General features: G+C 38.9%; 1 protein-coding gene and 1 non-coding gene across 6 annotated transcripts in view; both read right to left on the bottom strand.

The window, feature by feature from the left end:
- RC3H2 (ring finger and CCCH-type domains 2) overlaps positions 1 to 20,973 on the bottom strand; it is a 57,391-nt gene that overhangs the window by 22,055 nt on the left and 14,363 nt on the right. For all 5 annotated transcript variants that reach the window (XM_015116855.3, XM_028834229.2, XM_015116854.3 and 2 more), the window contains 5 exon segments: positions 13,050 to 13,225; positions 10,416 to 10,616; positions 9,816 to 9,948; positions 9,577 to 9,695; positions 7,315 to 7,427 (listed from right to left, as the gene is read on the bottom strand). In XM_015116855.3, the coding sequence (XP_014972341.1) occupies positions 7,315 to 7,427; positions 9,577 to 9,695; positions 9,816 to 9,948; positions 10,416 to 10,616; positions 13,050 to 13,225 (742 nt within the window).
- LOC114672917 (small nucleolar RNA SNORD90) lies at positions 10,035 to 10,145 on the bottom strand. The gene has a single exon (XR_003723442.1). It is a non-coding gene; the product is annotated as a small nucleolar RNA SNORD90 (small nucleolar RNA).

The following is a 20,973-nucleotide window of genomic DNA, read 5'->3' as shown; positions in this document are numbered from 1 at the left end:
TTCAAAAAACAAAACTTGGCCGGGCATGGTGGCTCACACCTGTAATCCCAGCACTTTGGGAGGCTGAGGAGAGTGGATTACCTGAGGTCAGGAGTTCGAGACCAGCCTGGCCAACATGGTGAAACCCTGTCTCTACTAAAAATACAAAAATTAGCCAGACATGGTGGCACATGCCTGTAATCCCAGCTACTCGGGAGGCTGAGGCAGAAGAATTGCTTGAGCCTAGGAGACAGAGGTTGCAGTGAGCCAAGATCGTGCCACTGCACTCCAGCCTGGTCAACAGAGCGAGACTCTGTCTCAAAAAAAAAAAAAAAAAAAAAAAAACCAAGAGATAATCCACAAGGTTGCTCTAGAAAGCAAAAAATAAAGTTTTGACTATGAACCTCTCAAAAGAGAGTCAGGAGAAATAAAATCTTAACCAAGTGAGTGAGGTAAAGTAAGTGACAACTAGTGATATACATTGGATTCTTAGTATTGGGGCAGCTACAGGCTGTCTTTTTAGAGACAGGGTCTCACTATGTTGCCTAGACTGCCTTAAATCCTAAATTCAAGTGATCCTCCCAGCTCTGACTCCAGAGTAGCTGGGACTACAGATGTGCACCACCATGCCTAACTCTCCCTATTCTTTTTAAATCCCTTCTTACCCATCTTAGAATCCACTATCTACCATTAACTCCTCCCTTGTAAATAATTTTTAACTCCCTTGATCCACACTCCCTCTGTACAACTCACTTGGTAAAAGCTCAATCCAATTCTTTATTTATTTTGTGCCTGCTCCCAAGCAGCTAAATGTTGGAGAAAAATCGTGCAGTCACAATCCCTTCAAAATTACAAATAAGCAATTCATTAACACCCTTCTTTACTAAGTTCATTTTCCCATCTCCAACAGCCTTTTCCCCTCCACTTTCAACCATCCCTCCTACAGCTAAATGATACTGTCTCCCACTTAACCACGAAAACAGATGAAAGCAGAGAATTACTTATCTTTCCACTACTAATTTCAGTAACCTTCCTGCACCTGTAGCCACATTCCTCTTAAAGATAAGGGGCAATGAGTTCCTGTTCCTGACTAAAGCCAGTCTCACCACCTGTGGCCTAGGTCTCAAGTCCATCTGCCTCCCTCTAAGACTTCACTTAGGTAATTATCTTTTTTTCTCTTGGACACCTTCTTCGACTATCAGTTCAAATGTTGTATCTTCTAAGAGTCTTTCCTAGACTATCCTATCTAAGAGATTTCCCCTTTCTCAATCATTCTTTTTCTCCTTTGTGTGTTTTTTTTCATACTGCCTGTCATTATAAGAGATGCTATATTTATTTATTTCATGTCTGTCTTCTTACTACAATGTAAGCCCCCGGAGGACAAGAATTTTGCCTTTCTTGCATCTATCTTTAGCACATAATACACTGCCTCATAACATCCTAAGTGCCCAATTATTATTATTTTAAAGGCAGGGCATGCCCAGACAATTTTTTTTTTTTTTTGGTAGTAGAGACAAGGTCTTGCTATGTTGCCCAGGCTGGTCACAAACTCCTGAGCTCAAGTGATCTTCTTGCCTCAGCCTTTCAAAGTGTTGGAATTACAGGCGTGAGCCACCTCACCCGGCCCCCAATTATTATTTGTTGCATGAATATAGAATAAGCTTCAAACTTCATATGGCCAAAAGAATCACTGATTTTCTGCCCTGATGCATTTCCCATTTCAGTAAAAGAGATCACTCAGTTATGCAGGCTCCATACCTTGGGGTCATCCTTGATTCCCCTCTTTTCTTTATAGCCCACATTCAATTGGTTCACATTGTCAGCTCTACTTCCAAAATATATTCTAAGTATGACTACTTTTCATAATTTCCATTGCTATAGTCCTACCTGAGCTACCAAACTACCACCTGTGGACCACTATGGAAGTTTACCTTGTCTCCATCCATGCAGACACCAGAGTGATATGTCTAAGACAAAATAAAAATCTCATTCCATTTAAAAAAAACTCTAAAATGACTTCCTATTGCAACCAGAATAAAATCCAAATTGTTTGCCATGGCCAAAATTGCTTATTTACATGTTTACTATTCCTTTTTCCATTAGAAACATCTTGAATAGTACCTAGTATATAATAATCTTTTATAACTTTTTTTTTTTTTTGAGACAAAGTCTCACTCTGTCACCCAGGCTGGAGTGCAGTGGTGCAATCTCGGCTCACTGCAACCTCTACCTCCCAGGTTCACACGATTCTCGTGCCTCAGCCTTCCCAGTAGCTTGGATTACAGGCATGCACCACCATGCCTGGCTAATTTTTGTATTTTTAGTAGAGACAGGGTTTCCCCCATGCTGGCCAGGCTGGTCTCAAACTTCTGACCTCAAGTGATCCACCAGCCTTGGCCTCCCGAAGTGCTGGGATTACAGGCATGAGCCACCACTCCTGGTCACTATTTGTTGAGTTGGTTGATCCCTCGCTTTTGACACTCTTCAGAATAGCAATTCTTAAGATCATAACCCCAACATTCTAGTTCTAAAACATATCCACATATTTACATAATATTTATTCTACATATTTTATGTTTACATATAATAAATACATATTCTAAAAAGGGATTATTGGGCATGCACATTTTGTTTCGTTAGAGGGGTGTATAATAAAGAAAATATAGATAAAATTAATTTATTTAAGTTGAACAAACATTTGCTGAGTTTCTGGTGTTACGTGAACCAAGACAAACAGCCTATCCTCAAAAAGCTCAGAGTGGGGTAGCAACATGTATTTTTTAAACTGAAAGGACAGTCACATTACCTACTTCTCTAATCCTTTGTATTATCCCTGTTTGTTTAAACAGCAATAGAGTGTGTGAAGCTGGCTGGAAATAAGAACTGTATATTATTTGCTCCTCCACATAAAGATACTGAGTTTATGTATCAGGTATTTTCTAGATGCAGGACATATAAAGATGAATAACCCTTGCCAGGCGCCATGGCTCATGCCTGTAATCCTAGCACTTTGGGAGGCTGAGGTGGGCAGATTGTTTGAGCTCAGGAGTTCGAGACCAGCCTGGGCAATATGGTGAATCCCCATCTCTACAAAAAATACAAAAAAAATTTAGCTAGACATGGTGGCCTGTGTCTGTGGTCCCAGCTACTCAAGAGGTTGAGGTGGGACAATCACCTGAGACCGGGAGGCAGAGGTTGCAGTGAGCCAAGATCATACCACTGCACTATAGAGTGAGGTCCTGTCTCCAAAAAAAAAAAAAAAAAAAAAAAAGATTAATAACCCGTGAGATAAATGAAGTCTAGTGAAAACACACATGTAAATAAACAATTATAAATTTATTTATTTATTTATTTATTTGAGACTGAATCTTGCTCTGTCATCCACACCGGAGTGCAATGGCGCGATCTCAGCTCACTGCAACCTCTGCCTCCCAGGTTCAAGCCATTCTCCTGCCTCAGTCTCCCGAGTAGCTGGGATTACAGGTGTGTGCCACCACACCCAGCTAATCATACCATAATTTTAAAACTACTATGTATGCAGTGCTGTGGCAGCACGGTGAAGGATGCAATTAACGCTGCCTAGGGAAGTCTGAGGGAAGGTAATATCTGAGTATGATTAGAAATAGCTCTCCAGATAAAAAAGAGAGAGAAAATAATACAATATGGAGTAAACAATATAGACAAGTGAAAAGAAGAGAGAAAAAAATTTATATAGTAATCAACAGTGATTGATTGAATATACCTTAAAAACCAAGTATACAAATGGCGGAGTAGGGTTAGAGTATAAGATCAGATGAGATTCTGTGATATACTGAAGAACTAATTAAGAATTTAAAGAAGACATACATATTTTAAAAATAAAATAGTGGAAGTGGAAAAGACAGTTTGAAACATAGGAAGATACTGGATAAAAAGTCATGGAAGCAGTAAAACAAACTGGATTACCATGTGAAACACTAAAAATGTGACCAATAATTTTGCTATTATTATTATTTTTGAATGAGTGATATTTTATACATTTATTCTTTTATTATTTTTATTTATTTATATTTTTGAGACAGAGTCTTGCTCTGTTGCCTGGGTTGGAATACAGTGGTATAATCTCAATTCATGGCATTCTTGACCTTCCCAGGTTCAAGCGATCCTCCCACCTCAGCCTCCTGAGTAGCTTAAGATGACAGGCGTATGCCACTATGCTCAGCCAATTTTGTTTATTTTTTTGTAGAGGCGAGGTCTCACTGTGTTGCCCAGGCTGGACTCAAACTCCTCGACTCAAGGTATCCACCTGCCTTTGCCTCCCAAAGTGCTGGGAAAACAAGTGTGAGCCACCACACCCAGCTTGGCTATTATTATTTTTACTACTACTATTTTTTTTTTTTTTTTTTTTTTTTTTGAGACGGAGTCTCGCTCTGTCACCCAGGCTGGAGTGCAGTGGCCGGATCTCAGCTCACTGCAAGCTCCGCCTCCCGGGTTTGCGCCATTCTCCTGCCTCAGCCTCCTGAGTAGCTGGGACTACAGGCGCCCGCCACCTCGCCCGGCTAGTTTTTTGTATTTTTAGTAGAGACGGGGTTTCACCGTGTTAGCCAGGATGGTCTCGATCTCCTGACCTCGTGATCCGCCCGTCTCGGCCTCCCAAAGTGCTGGGATTACAGGCTTGAGCCACTATACTACTACTATTATAAGTCTGGCAAAAGATAATAAAGTTCTGAACTAGGTACTGCAGATGAAGAATGTGAAGTCTGTTTGAAGGTATGAGAGAGAAGAAAATGGATTTTCAGCATGGGCACTAATTGAGGGTGGAATGGCAATGAAACCACAGTTTCTTCTCTGACTTTTTAAGTCTAACTGCTCCCCAGCAAAGTATTCTCAAAAGCTCCCCTTTTAGCTAAAAAGCTCTATTTCAGGTATGGACAAGCTGAACATATTTCCTAGAGTCTCCCAAATTATCTTGATGTGAAATTCTGTATATGGAACTAGTTTGACTGGGTGCAAACAGCATCTTTTTTCCTTAGGACTCCTGTATCCTCTCTCTAGGCTCTTCAAGTGGGGAAAAAAACTGAGAAGAGAAGCATGTTTCTGCTCTTTTCACTGCACACACACTTATCTTCTATCACACTGCTGCTGCTTGTAGAGCTCATTATGTACAGTGCCCATGCTAGCCACTGAGGAAAGGAGACAACAATATGGAAACAACATAGACCATGGGGGTTACACCTATGGAAGGTAGACAAACATTTAATAAACAGATCATGGGCCATAGTTTCTGTAAAGTATTTTTATAAATAAAGTTTACAGCCATGCCCAATTTATGCATTGTCTGCGGCTGTTTTTTTGCTACAATGGCACTGCTGAATGGTTGTAACAGATTCTGTGGCCCACAAAGCCAAAAATGTTTGCTATCTGGACTTCATAAAGAAGTTTGTCAAGCTCTAAAGCAGGCCATTAATTAATTTTATGTGATAGTATGAGAAAGAGGCAGCTGGTTAGTATGAAGTGTTGGGGCAATTACCCTGAAAAACTGAAGGATGAGCTTAACAAAGGAATGGTCTCAAAGGCAAGGCTGGGAGTAACAGCATTATGTAAAAGACCTGAGGTGGGAAAGAGCACAGTGCATACCATGAACCGAGACAAGGTCAGTGTGGCTTGAGTACAATTAGTGTTGTGTAATGAGATCAGATTACATGATGCAGGGTCTTAGAGGCCACAACACCGATTTTATATCTTAATCTATAGGACAATGAGAGCCTATCAAAGGCTTAGGTGAAGAAGGGTGGTTATGAGTAAATCTGTGCTTTTAAAATATTTCTGTTTTAAGGGAAATAATGGGAGAAGGGGTGGACAGCAAGAGATTTAAGACTAGTTAGAAGGCAACAAGAGATCGAGAAAAGGGGATGACAGCTTGGATCACAAGAAAGGAAGGAAAAAGAAAAAACAGAAATATATAGGAAGATGAATTGGCAGAATTTTTTGACTGATTAAGCGGAAAAAGCTGAAGGAAGGACAGCTGACAAAGATGATTATTATAACATAGCATATATAACAGGCTGGATGGCTAAACAGGGTACATGAGGTGAGTACAATGGAAGGCAGGAGGAGGAGATATGGGAGGAGAAAATTAGCTCAGTTTGTTTAAAGTATCCAAAAACAAAATGAATATGTCCACTAAGAGTTGATAAGACAGGGCCGGGCGCGGTGGCTCACGCCTGTAATCCTCACACTTTGGGAGGCCACGGCAGGCAGATCACTTGAGGTCAGGAGTTTGAGACCCACCTGGCCAACATGCTGAAACCCCGCCTCTACTAAAAATACAAAAACTGGCCAGGCGTGGTGGTGGGCACCTGTGGTTCCAGCTACTCGGGAGGCCGAGGCAGAAGTATCGCTTGAACAGGGGAGGCAGAGGTTGCAGTGAGCCAAGATCATGCCACTGCACTCCCCCCCTGGGTGACAGAGCAAGATTCCATCTCAAAAAAAAAAAAAAAAAAAAAAAGTTGATACACTGGCCAGCAGAAGTAGGAAGGCTGGGATGAATTTTTTGGTGAGGTCTCAATAATGAAAGTTTTGTTTAAAAAACAAAACAACAAAAATTGGATAATAGTATTAAACCTTATATACATTAACTTTTATGTCTCGGTTAAATGGACATAGAAAAAGAGGTTACCCACAGGAGAAGAGAAAGAATACACAGGAAAAAAGAATGTTAAAAAGACCAAAAGTCATAAAAAAGATATATATCTGTTTTACCATTTTGCCTGAGACTTTGCTGCTAGGTTTAACTGAATCTGAGCAAATAAGACTGCAAGTATTTTCATTCTCCACAGGTGCTCAGTAGAAATATGGATTCCAGCTATAAAATGGTCTCAAAATATATAAAATGGTCTCATTGAGTGAGGGTCTAAATGCACGTATGTTAATCTGGTACCCAGATCTTACATGCTTTGTTTTGTTTTGTTTTGAGGCGAGTCTTGCTGTGTCCCTCAGGCTGGAGTGCAGTGGTGTGAACAACTTACTGCAGCCTTGACCTCTGGGGTTCAAGCAATTCTTCCACCTCAGCCTTTTGAGCAGCTGGGACCACAACTGTGGGCCACACAGCTAATTTTAAAATTTTTCTGTAGAGACGGGGGTCTCCTTATCTTGCCCAGGCTGGTCTCAAACTCCTGAGCACAAGCAATCCTCCTGCCTCAGCCCCTCAAAGTGCTGGGAATACAGGCATGAGCTATGATGCCCAGCCCCCTTAACTTGCATTTTTGAAAGTCATCACCAACTTCAGGACTGTATATAACACTCCCATAAAAATAAAAAATTAAACCCATATAAAAGAGAATTCTCGACACTTACTTTTCAAGCTCTTCCTGAGAATGGGCAAATGTACAATTTGTTCCTCGTGGACAACCCCCTTGCTGTCGCAGATCTCGGCACATGCTAGTCTTGTATTTGCTGTTTGGCTGAGGCTACAAAAATGGAACACATTCAATGAGTGGCAAAGTGAAGATTCCATTTGTAATTCACTCTAGGAAGTTCAGAACTTTATAATTACACCTTTAATTCTTTTTCACATTAGACAAGTAATTCTTGTGCTGAAACAACTAATATTCCATTGTTTCCTGTTGTGAGTTATGTGACATAACCCTGAGTTGGCACTTTAGATATTCCTTCTGAAGATTATTTGAAACTGGCTCAAATGTTATTATGTCCATTTATTCATTAGTTAACAGAATGCCCAGAAAAAGACAATATTTTTTCATCAATTTATTGCTGTCTTAAAATTCTGCTACCAAAATCAAACAATTTTAAAAAGCATTTAAAAAAGCTGAAAGCTTTGTGTACTTAAACTTTCTCAGAAAAGGTAGAATACAATTCCCTCAAAAGTGAAAAATTACCAATTCACTTGTCAACTTGAGGGTACAACTCTCAGGCTTAAACTATCTGAGTTCACACAATGCGGCAGAATATTAAAATTTCACTATGACTTCTACAATTTGCATCAAAATCTAAGATATTCTTATGGGCCTAAGATGAAAACATTTGCTTTTCAGTCAACATTTTAAGTTATAATGTCTCCTAAGAATGAGGAAAGAAGAGTACAAAGTATGGGTTTGATCCCAGCTCTTACTGACAGCACAATCTTTTTTATTTATTTTTATTTTTATTTTTGAGACGGAGTCTGGCTCTGCTGCCCAGGCTGGAGTGCAGTGGCGCCATCTCGGCTCACTACAAGCTCCACTTCATGGGTTCACGCCATTCTCCCTGCCTCAGCCCCCAAGGAGCTGGGACTACAGGTGCCTGCCACCACGCCTGGCTAATTTGTATTTGTAGTAGAGATGGGGTTTCACTGTGTTAGCCAGGATGGTCTCGATCTCCTGACTTCGTGATCTGTCCCCCTTGGCCTCCCAAAGTGCTGAGATTATAGGCATGAGACACTGCACCCACCCCCTGACAGCACAATCTTATATTATTTAACCTCTTTGAATTTCAGCTTGGATATAGCAACTACATTGCAGGTGACTGTGAGGATAAGAAATAATATATGTAAAACATTGAATGTAGTGAATGGCTCATAATAACTTAATAAACAGAAGTTATTAGTATAAAGGATTATATCTTAACTTCTTTTTATTTTATTTTATATTTTTGGAGACAAGAGTCACTCTATTGCCCAGGCTGGAGTGCAGTGGCGCTATCTCGGCTCACTGTAGCCTCTATCTCCCGGGTTCAAGCGATTCTCCTGACTCAGCCTTCTGAGTAGCTGGGATTACAGGTGTCCATCACCATGCCAGGCTAATTTTTGTATTTTTTATTTTTTTTTTAGTAGAGACGGGGTTTCACCATGTTGGCCAGGCTGGTCTCGAACTTCTGACCTCAAGTGATCTGCTCACCTCGACCTCCCAAAGTGCTGGGATTACAGGCGTGAGCCACTGTGTCTGGCCAGGATTATATCTCAATTTCTAAAGTACATTGAAAATTACCTTGAAAATTCAAATTTCAGCTGAGCACGGTGGCTCACGCCTGTAATCCCAGCACTTTGGGAGGTCGAGGTGGGCAGATCACCTGAGGTCAGGAGTTTGAGACCAGCCTGGCCAACATGGTAAAACCCTATCTCTACAAAAAATACAAAAATTAGCAGGGCATGGTGGCGCTTGCCTGTAATCCCAGCTACTTGGGAGGCTGAGGCAGGAGAATTACTTGAACTCAGGAGGCAGAGGTTGCAGTGAGCTGAGATAGCATCACTGCACTCCAGCCTGGGCAACAGAGTGAGGCTTTGTCTCAAAAAAAGAAAAGAAAAAAGAAAATTCGAATTCCATAAATGACAATTTCCCACGGTAGAAAAGAAGTAGATAAAACGTTTGGAATCAATTATCTACATTTGGTCAAAAAAATTCTGTAATGAAGTATACTCACATCTAAGATACCCTCAAAACTCTTGCTGTGCTATAAAATGTTACCAAGTACATTAAAAACTGGGTTTCTCCCAAAAGAACAGAGATGGTAAAAACTTATGAGTCACATACTGAGTCCAATTAACAAAACAGCTTGTTAAGATGTTCAGGATGAAACTGAGTTAGAGATAATAGCAGTCAGAAATGTAATAAATATACTTACCTGAGGGGTCTCATGGCCTTTTCTACTATAATTTTGTATGAAGTCCACAAGGCCATGAACTACTGTTTTAACAGCTACCATTGCATTTTCTAGCTGCTCCCAAGTTGGTGAAACAGCATCTAAAATAAGCCACCAAGGGCATGGGGGTTGGGAGGGGAAGAATGTTAGCAGTAATTCTCTTGTATTATTCACCTCGAAAGTAGAAAAAAATATAAGCAACTGAGCATGTTCCCACATACCTGGATTAGGGTCTATGTTTGCAAGAAGCTCTAAATGAGGTCTCAGTCTATTTAAGTTAGCTGGGTCACCTGTTCGTTGCAAAACAATTGTCAATTCCTGGACACTCTTTGCAAATGACTCTGGAGACTGTAGCTAACAAACAGAAATGAGAATGCTTTTTACTTTGGTTCTCATGACACATTTATATTCAAATACTTTCAATTTTCAACACATTTAATAGGTTTTCAAGTGTCTTCAGATTCCATAGTAGGACTATCAGTGATGAATTAAATTTTCACCTCAGAATCTGCCCTATGAAATTCATCATTAGACACTTAGAAAACTTATAAGCTGTATTAACTCTCTGAGGTCAGAATATAGATAAGCTTGAAATTTTGTAAGCCTCACTGCTTTTATGCTAGTATCATGTATTTGTTTCCCTGTTGCATCCCTTTATTTTGCAAGTAGAAAAATAAAAAGAAAATAAGGATAATTTATAAGAGTCTGACATTTAAAAACACAGGAATCTCCAACTGTTTGTGTATAGACTCTTTAGAATATTCTATTACTCTTCAACGTAACAGCAATGGTAGAACATCAGCATCTCTAATTTCACAAACCTTATCAATGATAGACTGCATGTGTGATTTATGAGCCAAATCACCATACAAAAGAGAGGACCACTGTTCAGGTGAAATACGGAGTCCTGCTTCCATAGCAATATGAACAATTTGGGCATCATGTTCCCTGCGTAACGCTTCATAACTCCGAAATTCTTCCTTCAGCTGCATTAAGGAAGAGTCTTCATCTCTTTTGGTAACCTAAGAAATAGAAAAGAGAAAAAGAAACTCATCAGAATTGGTCTGTGCTTTCTCCCTTCAACTGATTCGTTTATTCTTTTTTCACGGAGGCTGGGGGATACTTACATATCAGACACCAAACAAATAAGGTACATAGATAAGATAATGTCCTGACCACAAATTCTTTCTGGAACAGAACAGAACTTACATAACTAAATACATAATCCCTGCCTTCAATGATTTCAGCCACTGTTAAGAAAGAGAAACTTGTAAGTAGAAAATTACAGTAAAAGTGCTATTATAAGGCTTGATGGCAACAAAGAGGAAAAGGAATTAAATTAGCGAGAAGAACGGGATTTCAGAAAAGGCTTCTCCCAGCTGAAAGCTACATGAATTGATTTGTGTACAATAAATATGAGTTTCCTGAGCAAAGAAAGGTGAGGAGGCCGGGGTGGTGGCTCATGCCTGTAATCCCAGCACTTTGAGAGGCCGAGGTGGGCGGGTCACTTGAAGTCAGGAGTTTGAGACCAGCCTGGTCAACGTGATGAAACCCCATCTCAAATAAAAATACAAAAATTAGTCTGGCGTGGTGGTGTGAGGCAACTGTAATCCCACCTACTCGGGAGGCAGAGGTTGCAGTGAGCTAAGATAGCACCATAGCACTCTAGCCTGAGGGACAGAGTGAGACTCCGTCTCAAAAAAAAAAAAAAAAAAAAAAAAACGAAAAAAAAAGGGGGAGAAATAGAATTTTTAAAAGAGCAGCAAGTGGTGAAACAGAAACATGAAAAAGCAGAACACATAGGGTTAAGGTATGATACAGGCTAGAGAATAATAATAGAAGGCATTATATACTACGGTAGGAAATTTGGATATTATCATGAAGGGAATGTGAACCCACTGATTTTTTTGGAGGGGTGGGGATGGGGAGGACAGGGGATGGGGGGGACAGGGTCTCACTTTGTCACCCAGGTTGGAGTGCAGTGGCACGATCTAGGCTTGCTGTAGCCTTGACTTTCTGGGCTCGAGCAATCTTCTCGCTTTGGCCTCCCAAAGTGCTGGGATTACAGGTATAAACCACTGTACAGGGCTGATTTAGGATTTTTAAGCAGAGAAGTGACATGATCAGATTTATGTTTTAAAAAACATCACTTTGGTAACAGGAGAGGATAAAGATAGACAAGCAAGGAATCCAGCTAATAGGTACACATATATTAGCACTACCACATGATAATTAAGAAATTTTCTTGGGAGGCTGAGGCAGGAGGATGGCCTGCGCCCAGGAGTTCAAGGCTGCAGTGAATTATGATGGCACCACTGCACTCCAGCCTAAGCAACAGAGCGAAAGTCCGTCACTTAAAAGAAGAAATTTTCTGCTACCCCAGAAATTATCATCAGGGTATATAGCTTTAACCTCTACTTAAGTAGTAAAAAACTATACATTAAAAAGTTAAAGAGTTTTATAGGGCCTAATGAAGTGTGTAGAACTAGAGATTAATTTCAATAGTTGCCCTAAGAGCATGAAACTAAACACTATGACTATGAGGCAGATAGTGTCCAAGTCTCATTAGTGGAGTTAAATGAATTAATCCCAACACATTTCTATTACCAATTACCTGTTATCTCAAACTAAGCGGTCTGCCAAGAAAACAGTTTTCTGTCTGTACTATTTTCACTCTTGGGAGCTATAAAACCAACAAAATAACCTAAATAAGCTTTGGTTTCAAATTTAAATGTTTTACTTTCATAGAAGCCAATAGGCCTTTCTACTTCCAAGTACATGAGACATTCTCAAGACCCAGGCAGCAACCTACACTCTTGGATCATAAAAACACTTTAAGGATTCAGCTTGCTTTCAGTATCTGTTACTACCTGCTAGCCTATTAGACAATGAAACTACATTTTAAAATATATTGGGGTTCTTCCCTACCCTTTCCACTAAACAAAAAACAACATCTAAAAGCAGAGTGGACCAATCTCCTCAACCTTCCATTTCCTTGTTGTATGTGAGATAACATGTAGGCCATTTTCAGATTAAAGGTATTAATCTAATCACTACAGAGAATGAGATAACAAAAATAATAATGGGTTACAAAGTTTACATACTCCTTATGAAGTTTTCAATATAGTTCCTGATTTCCTTTTAAGACACTAAATGTAAAGAAATTAGGTTTCTGCAGTCCACTTTTACTTGATAAGAGTCAAGTTTACCAAATGATTTCCTTATGTTCTTTCTGTTACTGACATCTTCACATATATACTCTTATTTTGCCAATAGATAGTAACAGGTACTACCAAAAAGGTGGTACCGCAGATGCAATCAATGCAGAAGGAAAGTTTCCTCTCAACTCTTGTAAGCATTCTGTATTGCTAGGGCCTCTAGACTGGGTAACAGGAATTTCAGGAAGTATCTGTCTCACAAACAGGCATGTCTTTCCATAGACACTTAGTGCTTACCTTAAAACAAGAAGCTCGATACAGTAGTTGCACAACATGACCAATACTTGTTTTTGATGCCTGAGGAAATCTTGGTTCTAGTCTCTGCACAACAAAAAGTACCAGAACTTTCCTTGAGAGGGCAGAACCATCTTCCAATGCCAGTAATACCAGCTTCAAGGCCTCTTCTTGCATAGCTAAAAATATTAAAGGAACATAAGTTCATGACAAATGAGGAACCCATCAGATCATGTGTGTCACAGACATCTTTGGGTATTAAGAGTTTATAGTGGCCCATTACCCATAATCTATATTTAATCAGCACAAAGAGGACATCACACGTACATAGTTTATTTAAAAGGTAATCAAGCAAAATAAAACATACTTTCCGTAAATAAAACATTCTTCCACTAAATACCAATCAGAACACAAGTTAACAGAACTTAAAGTATCTTCTGTATTTAACAGTCAATTAGATGATGATAAGGTTAAGGTAAAAAAAAGTCATTTATAAAACACATAGCTGGGTGTGGTGGTTCACACCTATAAATCCCACCACTTTGAGAGGCCAAGGCAGGGAGACTGTTTGAGCCCAGGAGTTTGAGACCAGCTTGGGTAATATAGGGAGACCCTGTCTCTACAAAAAATGTTAAGTATTAAAAAAATTAGCCAGGCATGGTGGCATGCGCCTGTGGTTCCAGCTCTTGGGAGGCGAAGTGGAGGATCACTTGAGCCCGGGAGGTTAAAGCTGTAGTGAGCTGTGATCACGTCACTGCACTCCAGCCTAGGTAACAGAGACGGACCCCATCTCAAATAAATATATAAAAATTAAATACACAGAACTGCTCTGACAACGATATGCAAAGGACCCACAGCACGCTTATAATAAATGGTATTGTTTTCATGCATGAGACTGTTACTTTGCCTGTCAGAACTATTTTGCATATAATTTAAAAAATATTAGCCTCTGAATGCAAAACCCAAAGAAGGTATTAATTTCATTTATGTTGCTTTATAACCAGGAATATATAGTATAATCTGAAGCTAATCATTAGAGAAAATCAGATTTCTAAATTAAGAAATATTCTGAGGCTGGGCACGCTGGCTCATGCTTGTAATTCCAGTACTTTGGGAGGCCGAGGCGGGCAGATCACCTGAGGTCCGGAGTTCGAGACCATCCTGACCAACATGGTGAAACCCCATCTCTACTAAAAATACAAAAATTAGCTGGGCATGGTGGTGTGCATCTGTACTCCCAGCTACTCAGGAGGCTGAGGCAGGAGAATCCCTTGAACCCGGGAGGCAGAGGTTGCAGTGAGCCGAGATTGCACCGAGCCGAGATTGCACCACTGCACTACAGCCTGGCGACATAGCGAAAGTCCATCTCAAAAAATAAAAATAAAAAAAGAAATATTCTGTAAAATAAATAGCCTGTATTCTTCAAGAATATGTGTCATGAAAGTTCCAGAATAAAGACGACTAAAAAGAGACATGACTAAAACATACAGAAAGTGATCTTGAACTGGATCTTACACTTGAAGAAAATAAATACTATAAAAGATATTTTTGGAATAGGTGACAAAACTGGAATATGAACTACAAATTGTATATAGTACTGTATTGTATCATTAATTTTTAAAAATTTAATGAATGTAATATTGTTATAAAAGAGAGTATCCTTGTTTTCAGGAAACACACCGAAGTATTAAAGGAACGGAGCATAAAATAAACAACCTACTCTCAAATGGTTCAGAAGAGAGGGAAAAAATAACAAATATGGCAAAATATTAGAAATTGCTGAATGTTGGTAAAGAATATACAAAAAATTCTCTGCACTATTCTTACAACTTTTCCAAAAATACGAAATTATTTCAAAATTACAAATTACAAATACATGGTTATCAATCAAAACAATACAGCTTAAGAGCTGAAATATTATCTGGATTCAAAATACCAACCCTTTTTCTAAGTGAGGCTATTGAGGTCCAGAGAAGTTAAGTGTTTAAGCCAAGGTAACATATCTAGTTACCAACAAAATTGGAACTATAATGGCAAAAACCACAATTACTTTTGCACCAATCTAATAGAACCAAGGACTTTTAAAATTTTTTTAATTTTTTCTTTTTTCTTTCTTTCTTTTTTTCACCTCCCAGTGTTTCTCTGCTAGCAAGGACTTCTTTTAAAAACTGAGATAAAATTAACCATTTTAACTGCACAATTCAGTGGTATCTACTATATTCACAATGTTGTACAACCATCAACTCTAATTTAAGACATTTTCATCACCCCAAAGGAAACTCACTGCCATTAAGCAGTCACTGTTCATACACTCTATACACAGCCCTGGCAACAGTAGGCTGTCTGGTTTCTTTAATTTAATGTGGGTTTTTTTTCTTTTTCTTTTTCTTTTTTTTTTTTTTTGAGACAAAATCTCACTCTGTCACCTAGGCTGGAGTGCAGTGGCACAATCTTGGCTCACTGCAACCTCCGCCTCCTGGGTTCAAATGATTCTTGTGCCTCAGCCTCCTGAATAGCTGGGATGACAGGTGTACACCACCATGCCCAGCTAATTTTTTTGTATTTTCAGTAGAGACAGAGTTTTGCCATGTTGGCCAGGCTGGTCTCAAACTCCTGACCTCAAGTTATCCACCTGCCTCAGCCTCCCACAGTGCTGGGATTACAGGTGTGAGCCACTGCGCCCAACCTAATGTAGTATTTTTGAAGCTCATCCACATGCAGCATATATATGCATTTATTCCTTTTATGGCTGAGGAATAGCCTATTTATGGACATACTACATTTTGTTAATCCATTTATCACTTGATGGACATTTGGATTGTTTCCACCTTTTGACTACTGCAAATAATGCTGCAATAAACACTTGCATACAAGTATTAGTTTGAATATCTGTTTTCTATTCTTTTGGGTATACACCTAGGAATAAAACTGCTGGGTCATATGGTAATTGTTTAACTTTTTAAGGAACTGACAAATTATTTTCCAAAGCAGCATACCATTTTACATGCCCACATTCTCCACATTCTCATCAACATTTGTTATGTTCCATTTTTAAAAATTATAGCTACTCCCAGCATTTTGGGAGGCCGAGATGGGAGGATTACTTGAGGCCAGGAGTTCTGAAGTTACAGTGGGCTAAAACCATGCCACTGCACTCCAACCTGAGCAATGGAGCAAGACCCTGTCTCTGAAAAAATGAAATAAAATAATGGCCAAGTGGGTATAAACAAGTATGTCACTGTGATTTTGATTTGCATCTCCCTAATAACTAAATACACTCAGGATTTTTTCATGTGCTTGTTAGCCATCATGTCTCTTCTTTGGAGAAATGTCTACTCAAGTTATGTGCCCATTTTTAAATTAGGCTGTCTTTTTGTTTCTGAGCTGTAGAAAAAAGAGATTTGACACCTAGTCTAGTGCTTCTTTAAAAGTAAACATCAGAAACATCTAAAGGTAACATTCTTTAATTCTGTATGAAACTAGATTTTTGAAATATTTTAAAAATTTGTATAACGGAAAATTTTAAACATACATAAAAGCAGAGATAACATGCACCCATAACACAGCTTTTGCCAGTCAGGTTTCATCTACTTCGTGCTCATTTTTGTAGTTTACTTTGGTTGGAGTATCTAAAAGTCCCAGACAATATATTACTTCATTCTTAAGTACTTCAGTATGTAATTCTAACAGATAAGACTTAAAAAATTGTTTTAATATAACACCACTATCACACCTAACAAAAGTAATATATTTTCTTTCTTTTTTGAGACAGGGTCTTGTTCTGTCATCCAGGCTGGAATGCAGTGGCATAACTGCACTCATTGCACTTCCACCTCCTGAGCTCAAATGATCCTCCTGACCACAGGCATGTGCCACCACACCTGACTCATTTCTGTAGAGATGGAGTTTCGACATATTGCCCAGACTGGTCTCCAACTCCAGGACTCAAGCAATGCGGCGCCTAGGCCTCCCAAAGTGATGGGATTACAGGCATGAGTCATCCCACCCAGCCACATTATTTTCTTAATGTGATCTAATATTCAGTCTGTTCTATTTTCTCCCATTGTCTCAAAAATGTCTTCTCAAAGTATCCAAAGTTCACATATTGCTTTTGATTGATGTATCTATAGGCTTTAGAAAAAAATCTGTATCAATTCTCCACCATCCTCTAACCCTCTCATTTAAAAGAAAATCCATTTGTTAAAGAAAAATTTTTCTGAAGTTTCCCACATTATAGATCTGATAATTTTGCGCTGACAATATTTTTAATTTTTTATATATTATTATTTTTTAAGACAAGGTGTTGCTTTGTCACCCAGGCTGGAGTGCAGTGGCATCATCAAGGCTCACTGCGGTCTCAACTTCGTGAGCCTCTGATCTTAGCCTCCTGAGGAGCTAGGACCACCGGTGCATGCCACCATGCCCGACTAATTTTTGTATTTTTGGTAGAGATGGGGTTTCACCATGTTTCCCAGGCTGGTTTCAAACTCCTGGGCTCAAGCGATCTGCCCAACTTGGCCTCTCAAAGCTCTGGGATTATAGGCATGAGCCACTGTGCCCAGCCTATGATATTTTTTTTTTTTTTTTTTTTTTGAGACGGAGTCTCGCTCTGTCGCCCAGGCTGGAGTGCAGTGGCCGGATCTCAGCTCACTGCAAGCTCTGCCTCCCGGGTTCATGCCATTCTCCTGCCTCAGCCTCCAGAGTAGCTGGGACTACAGGCGCCCGCCACCTCGCCCGGCTAGTTTTTTGTATTTTTTAGTAGAGATGGGATTTCACTGTGTTAGCCAGGATGGTCTCAATCTCCTGACCTCGTGATCCGCCCGTCTCGGCCTCCCAAAGTGCTGGGATTACAGGCTTGAGCCACCGCGCCCGGCCGCCTATGATATTTTTAAGTATGGTCCTCTAGCCTCCTTAATTCATGTAAAGTTTGTTTGCTGCCAAGGGCACCTCTTATTCCATGCATCATGTCAAGATATACACAGTACAGGCCTATTGTTTTCCACTTTCAGTAATGCTAAGATTTATCAGTGGGTTCAGACTTTATCCATCTATTATAAATTTCCCCAGTTACCCCTCATCTAAAGGGTTTAACAGCCATAAATAATTCTTGCTGAAGCCCATTAATACATTTGGGGATGCAAAATTGTGATTTTTCTAGTTGTATCATTTTCTAAATGTATTATTAGTTTGAATTCAGCTAAAAGAGGAAACTTTCCTCAATATGTAAGAATCGTTTTGTACATATTGTGTTTCAATGCATTGGAGTCATTCATTATAATGTTTAAATTGCCCTACTTACATCTAGTAGGAGCTCCTTCATGTTCAATTCTTTGTCCTTTCAACAAAATTGTCTCTCCCTTATCTCTTTCTCTGGGGGTCAACTGATCCTCCCACCTAAGCCTCCCAAAGTACTGGGATTATAAGCTTTTTTGCTTCCCCTCTCCCCACCCAGCACATGACTTCCTACCCCAGGACTGGAATAAGGCATTTACCCAAAGAGCTCTGCCTCTGTTTAGTGGGAAATGGTATATATGAAAGCCCACAATCTGGGTGTTAGGGTTATTCATCACTTCTAAGTATTTTCAGTGGACAGACCATGGACACTGGCATTTTTTAGAAATAGAAAAACAAATGAGTCTGTATTAAAATTGCCAATTCAAATTTAAGGCTGCAGGAGTTTTACTTAAATCTTTGATTTTATACTTTCTTTTTTTTCTTTTTTTTTTTTTTTTTTTGAGATGGAGTTTTGCTCTTTCACCCGGGATAGAGTGAAGTGGCATGATCTCGGCTCACTCAACCTCTGCCCCCAGGTTACAGCGATTCTCATGCCTCAGCCTCCCGACTAGCCGAAATTACAAACACCTGCCACCATGTCCGGCTAATTTTTGTATTTTTAGTAGAGATGGGTTTTTGCCATGTTGGCCAGGCTAGTCTTGAACTCCTGACCTCAGGTGATCCACCCGCCTTGGCCTCCCAATGTGCTGGGATTACAGGTGTGAGCCACCGTGCCTGGCCTTGTATCTTTTTTTTAAATGCTGAAAGTCTTGATTCTGGTGGCATTAACTTAATTATTTGCTTACTTGTTTTATGCTACTGTGTGTCTGTTTAAGTTTCTAAATAACAATACCAGTAGAATTATGAACAATATGACAAATGAATATAATTTAGGATTTATTGTATATTCCACTAGGGATATAAAGGTCAAAACACTGTGTTCTAAAGTAACCTGAAATAATTCATTCTCGAATGGATATGCTACCAACTTGTTTTAGCTTTATTTTTAGGTATTATTTTAATCATTTTTAATTAAATTTTAAAAATATTTAAAGTTGTTTTATAATTACATAAAACACTTATGTGGTTCCAAAGTACAAAACAAGATAGAGTTGACAAGGTATAGCTTCTGTCCCTGTCTGCTTTCCCTTGATTCCTTGTTCTTCTATATACTGGTATTAGTCTTTTTTTTTTTTTTTTTTTAAACCATTGTTTCTTTTGGAAAATTTAAATGATTAAGTTGGATTTTCTCCCTCCTTCTCTTACTTAGAAAGTACTATACTGAGCACATCATTCTGGACCTTGCTTTTATTTTTTAACTTACCAACGTATCTGGAGGTCACACCCTAGCAGAATATATACTTCTTCCTCATTTCTTTCGACAGCTGCATAGTACTACACTGGAAGGATATACCACAGTTTATTATACTAGTACCTTATTACGCATAGGCATTCAGGTTGTTTCCAGATGTTTGCTATTACAAATAGTTCTTTTAAAACTTTATGCATTCTATACCTTCTGTTGTCTCTTTGGGATAGATTCCTAGAAGTGGGATTGCTAGACCAAAGGGTAAACACAGAGGTAATATTTTCAGATGTTGCCAAATTCCTCTCTTGCACCACTTTGCATGCCCATGACTACTGGATGAGAGTACCTCACACACTTGCCAACAGAATTATTTTCAGACTTTAAGATTCTTCCATCTGATAGGTGAGAAATGGTATTTCTTGCATCTTTTGTCAATTTTTCAATTGGTTGTTGGTCTTTTTCTTCTGAATTTTTAGACGTACCATATATATTAGTTATATTAGCCCTCTGTGTACATTTGTTACATAATTTATATTTTCCCCAGTTGGCCTTCTTTTACCTTTGGTTATAATTTTTTTGTGATGTAAATTAAACATAAAAATTATACAGTCAAATATCAATTTCTTCCCTTATTGTTTCTAGATTTTGAGTTAAAGTTAGAAAAATGTTCCCTACTCACAGGTTATACAGAAATACATTCTTTTATTGGTTTTTATTACCTATATAATTTATTTTTATTTTTAATAAGGATTTCTGACATGTTTGTAATTTATATAGTTTATAGAGAATAAGAAATGCATCTAATTTTGTCTTTTTCCACATTTTGATCTAGTTGTCCCAATATCACTTATTAAAGTTTCCTTTCCAAAAATAAATTCTACCCAAACTGTAGTTCTAAATCACAAATTTCAAACAATAAACCTTCTGGAAGAAAACACAGCAGGGTACTTCATAACCTTGGTATAGGTGAAGATTTTTTAAGACAGAACATAGATAACACTAACCATAAATAATTATCCCCTAAAAACGATTAAGAGTTTAAACATTTTTTTCAGACCAAAAAACAGCTTACCTTTCTTTGGTTTATTACGTGTTCAATCTTAGGCCACTAACTTGGTTTTCTAATTTGTAAAACTGTAGCTATATTGCCTATCTTGACGGCAATTGAAGCTTAAATGAGAAATTTGTTTTAAAACACAAAAGCACTGTCTATCATATAAATTAAGATTAATAAAAACGGATATATCTTGGCTGGGTGCAGTGGCTATAATCCTAGAATTTTGGGAGGCCGGGCGGGCGGATCACCTGAGGTCAGGAGTTCAGATCAGCCTGGCCAACATGGTG

The sequence above is a fragment of the Macaca mulatta genome, chromosome 15 (assembly GCF_049350105.2).
Source record: "Macaca mulatta isolate MMU2019108-1 chromosome 15, T2T-MMU8v2.0, whole genome shotgun sequence".
NCBI classification, from domain to species: Eukaryota; Metazoa; Chordata; class Mammalia; order Primates; family Cercopithecidae; genus Macaca; species Macaca mulatta.
This window is presented reverse-complemented; position numbering and strand designations above follow the sequence as displayed.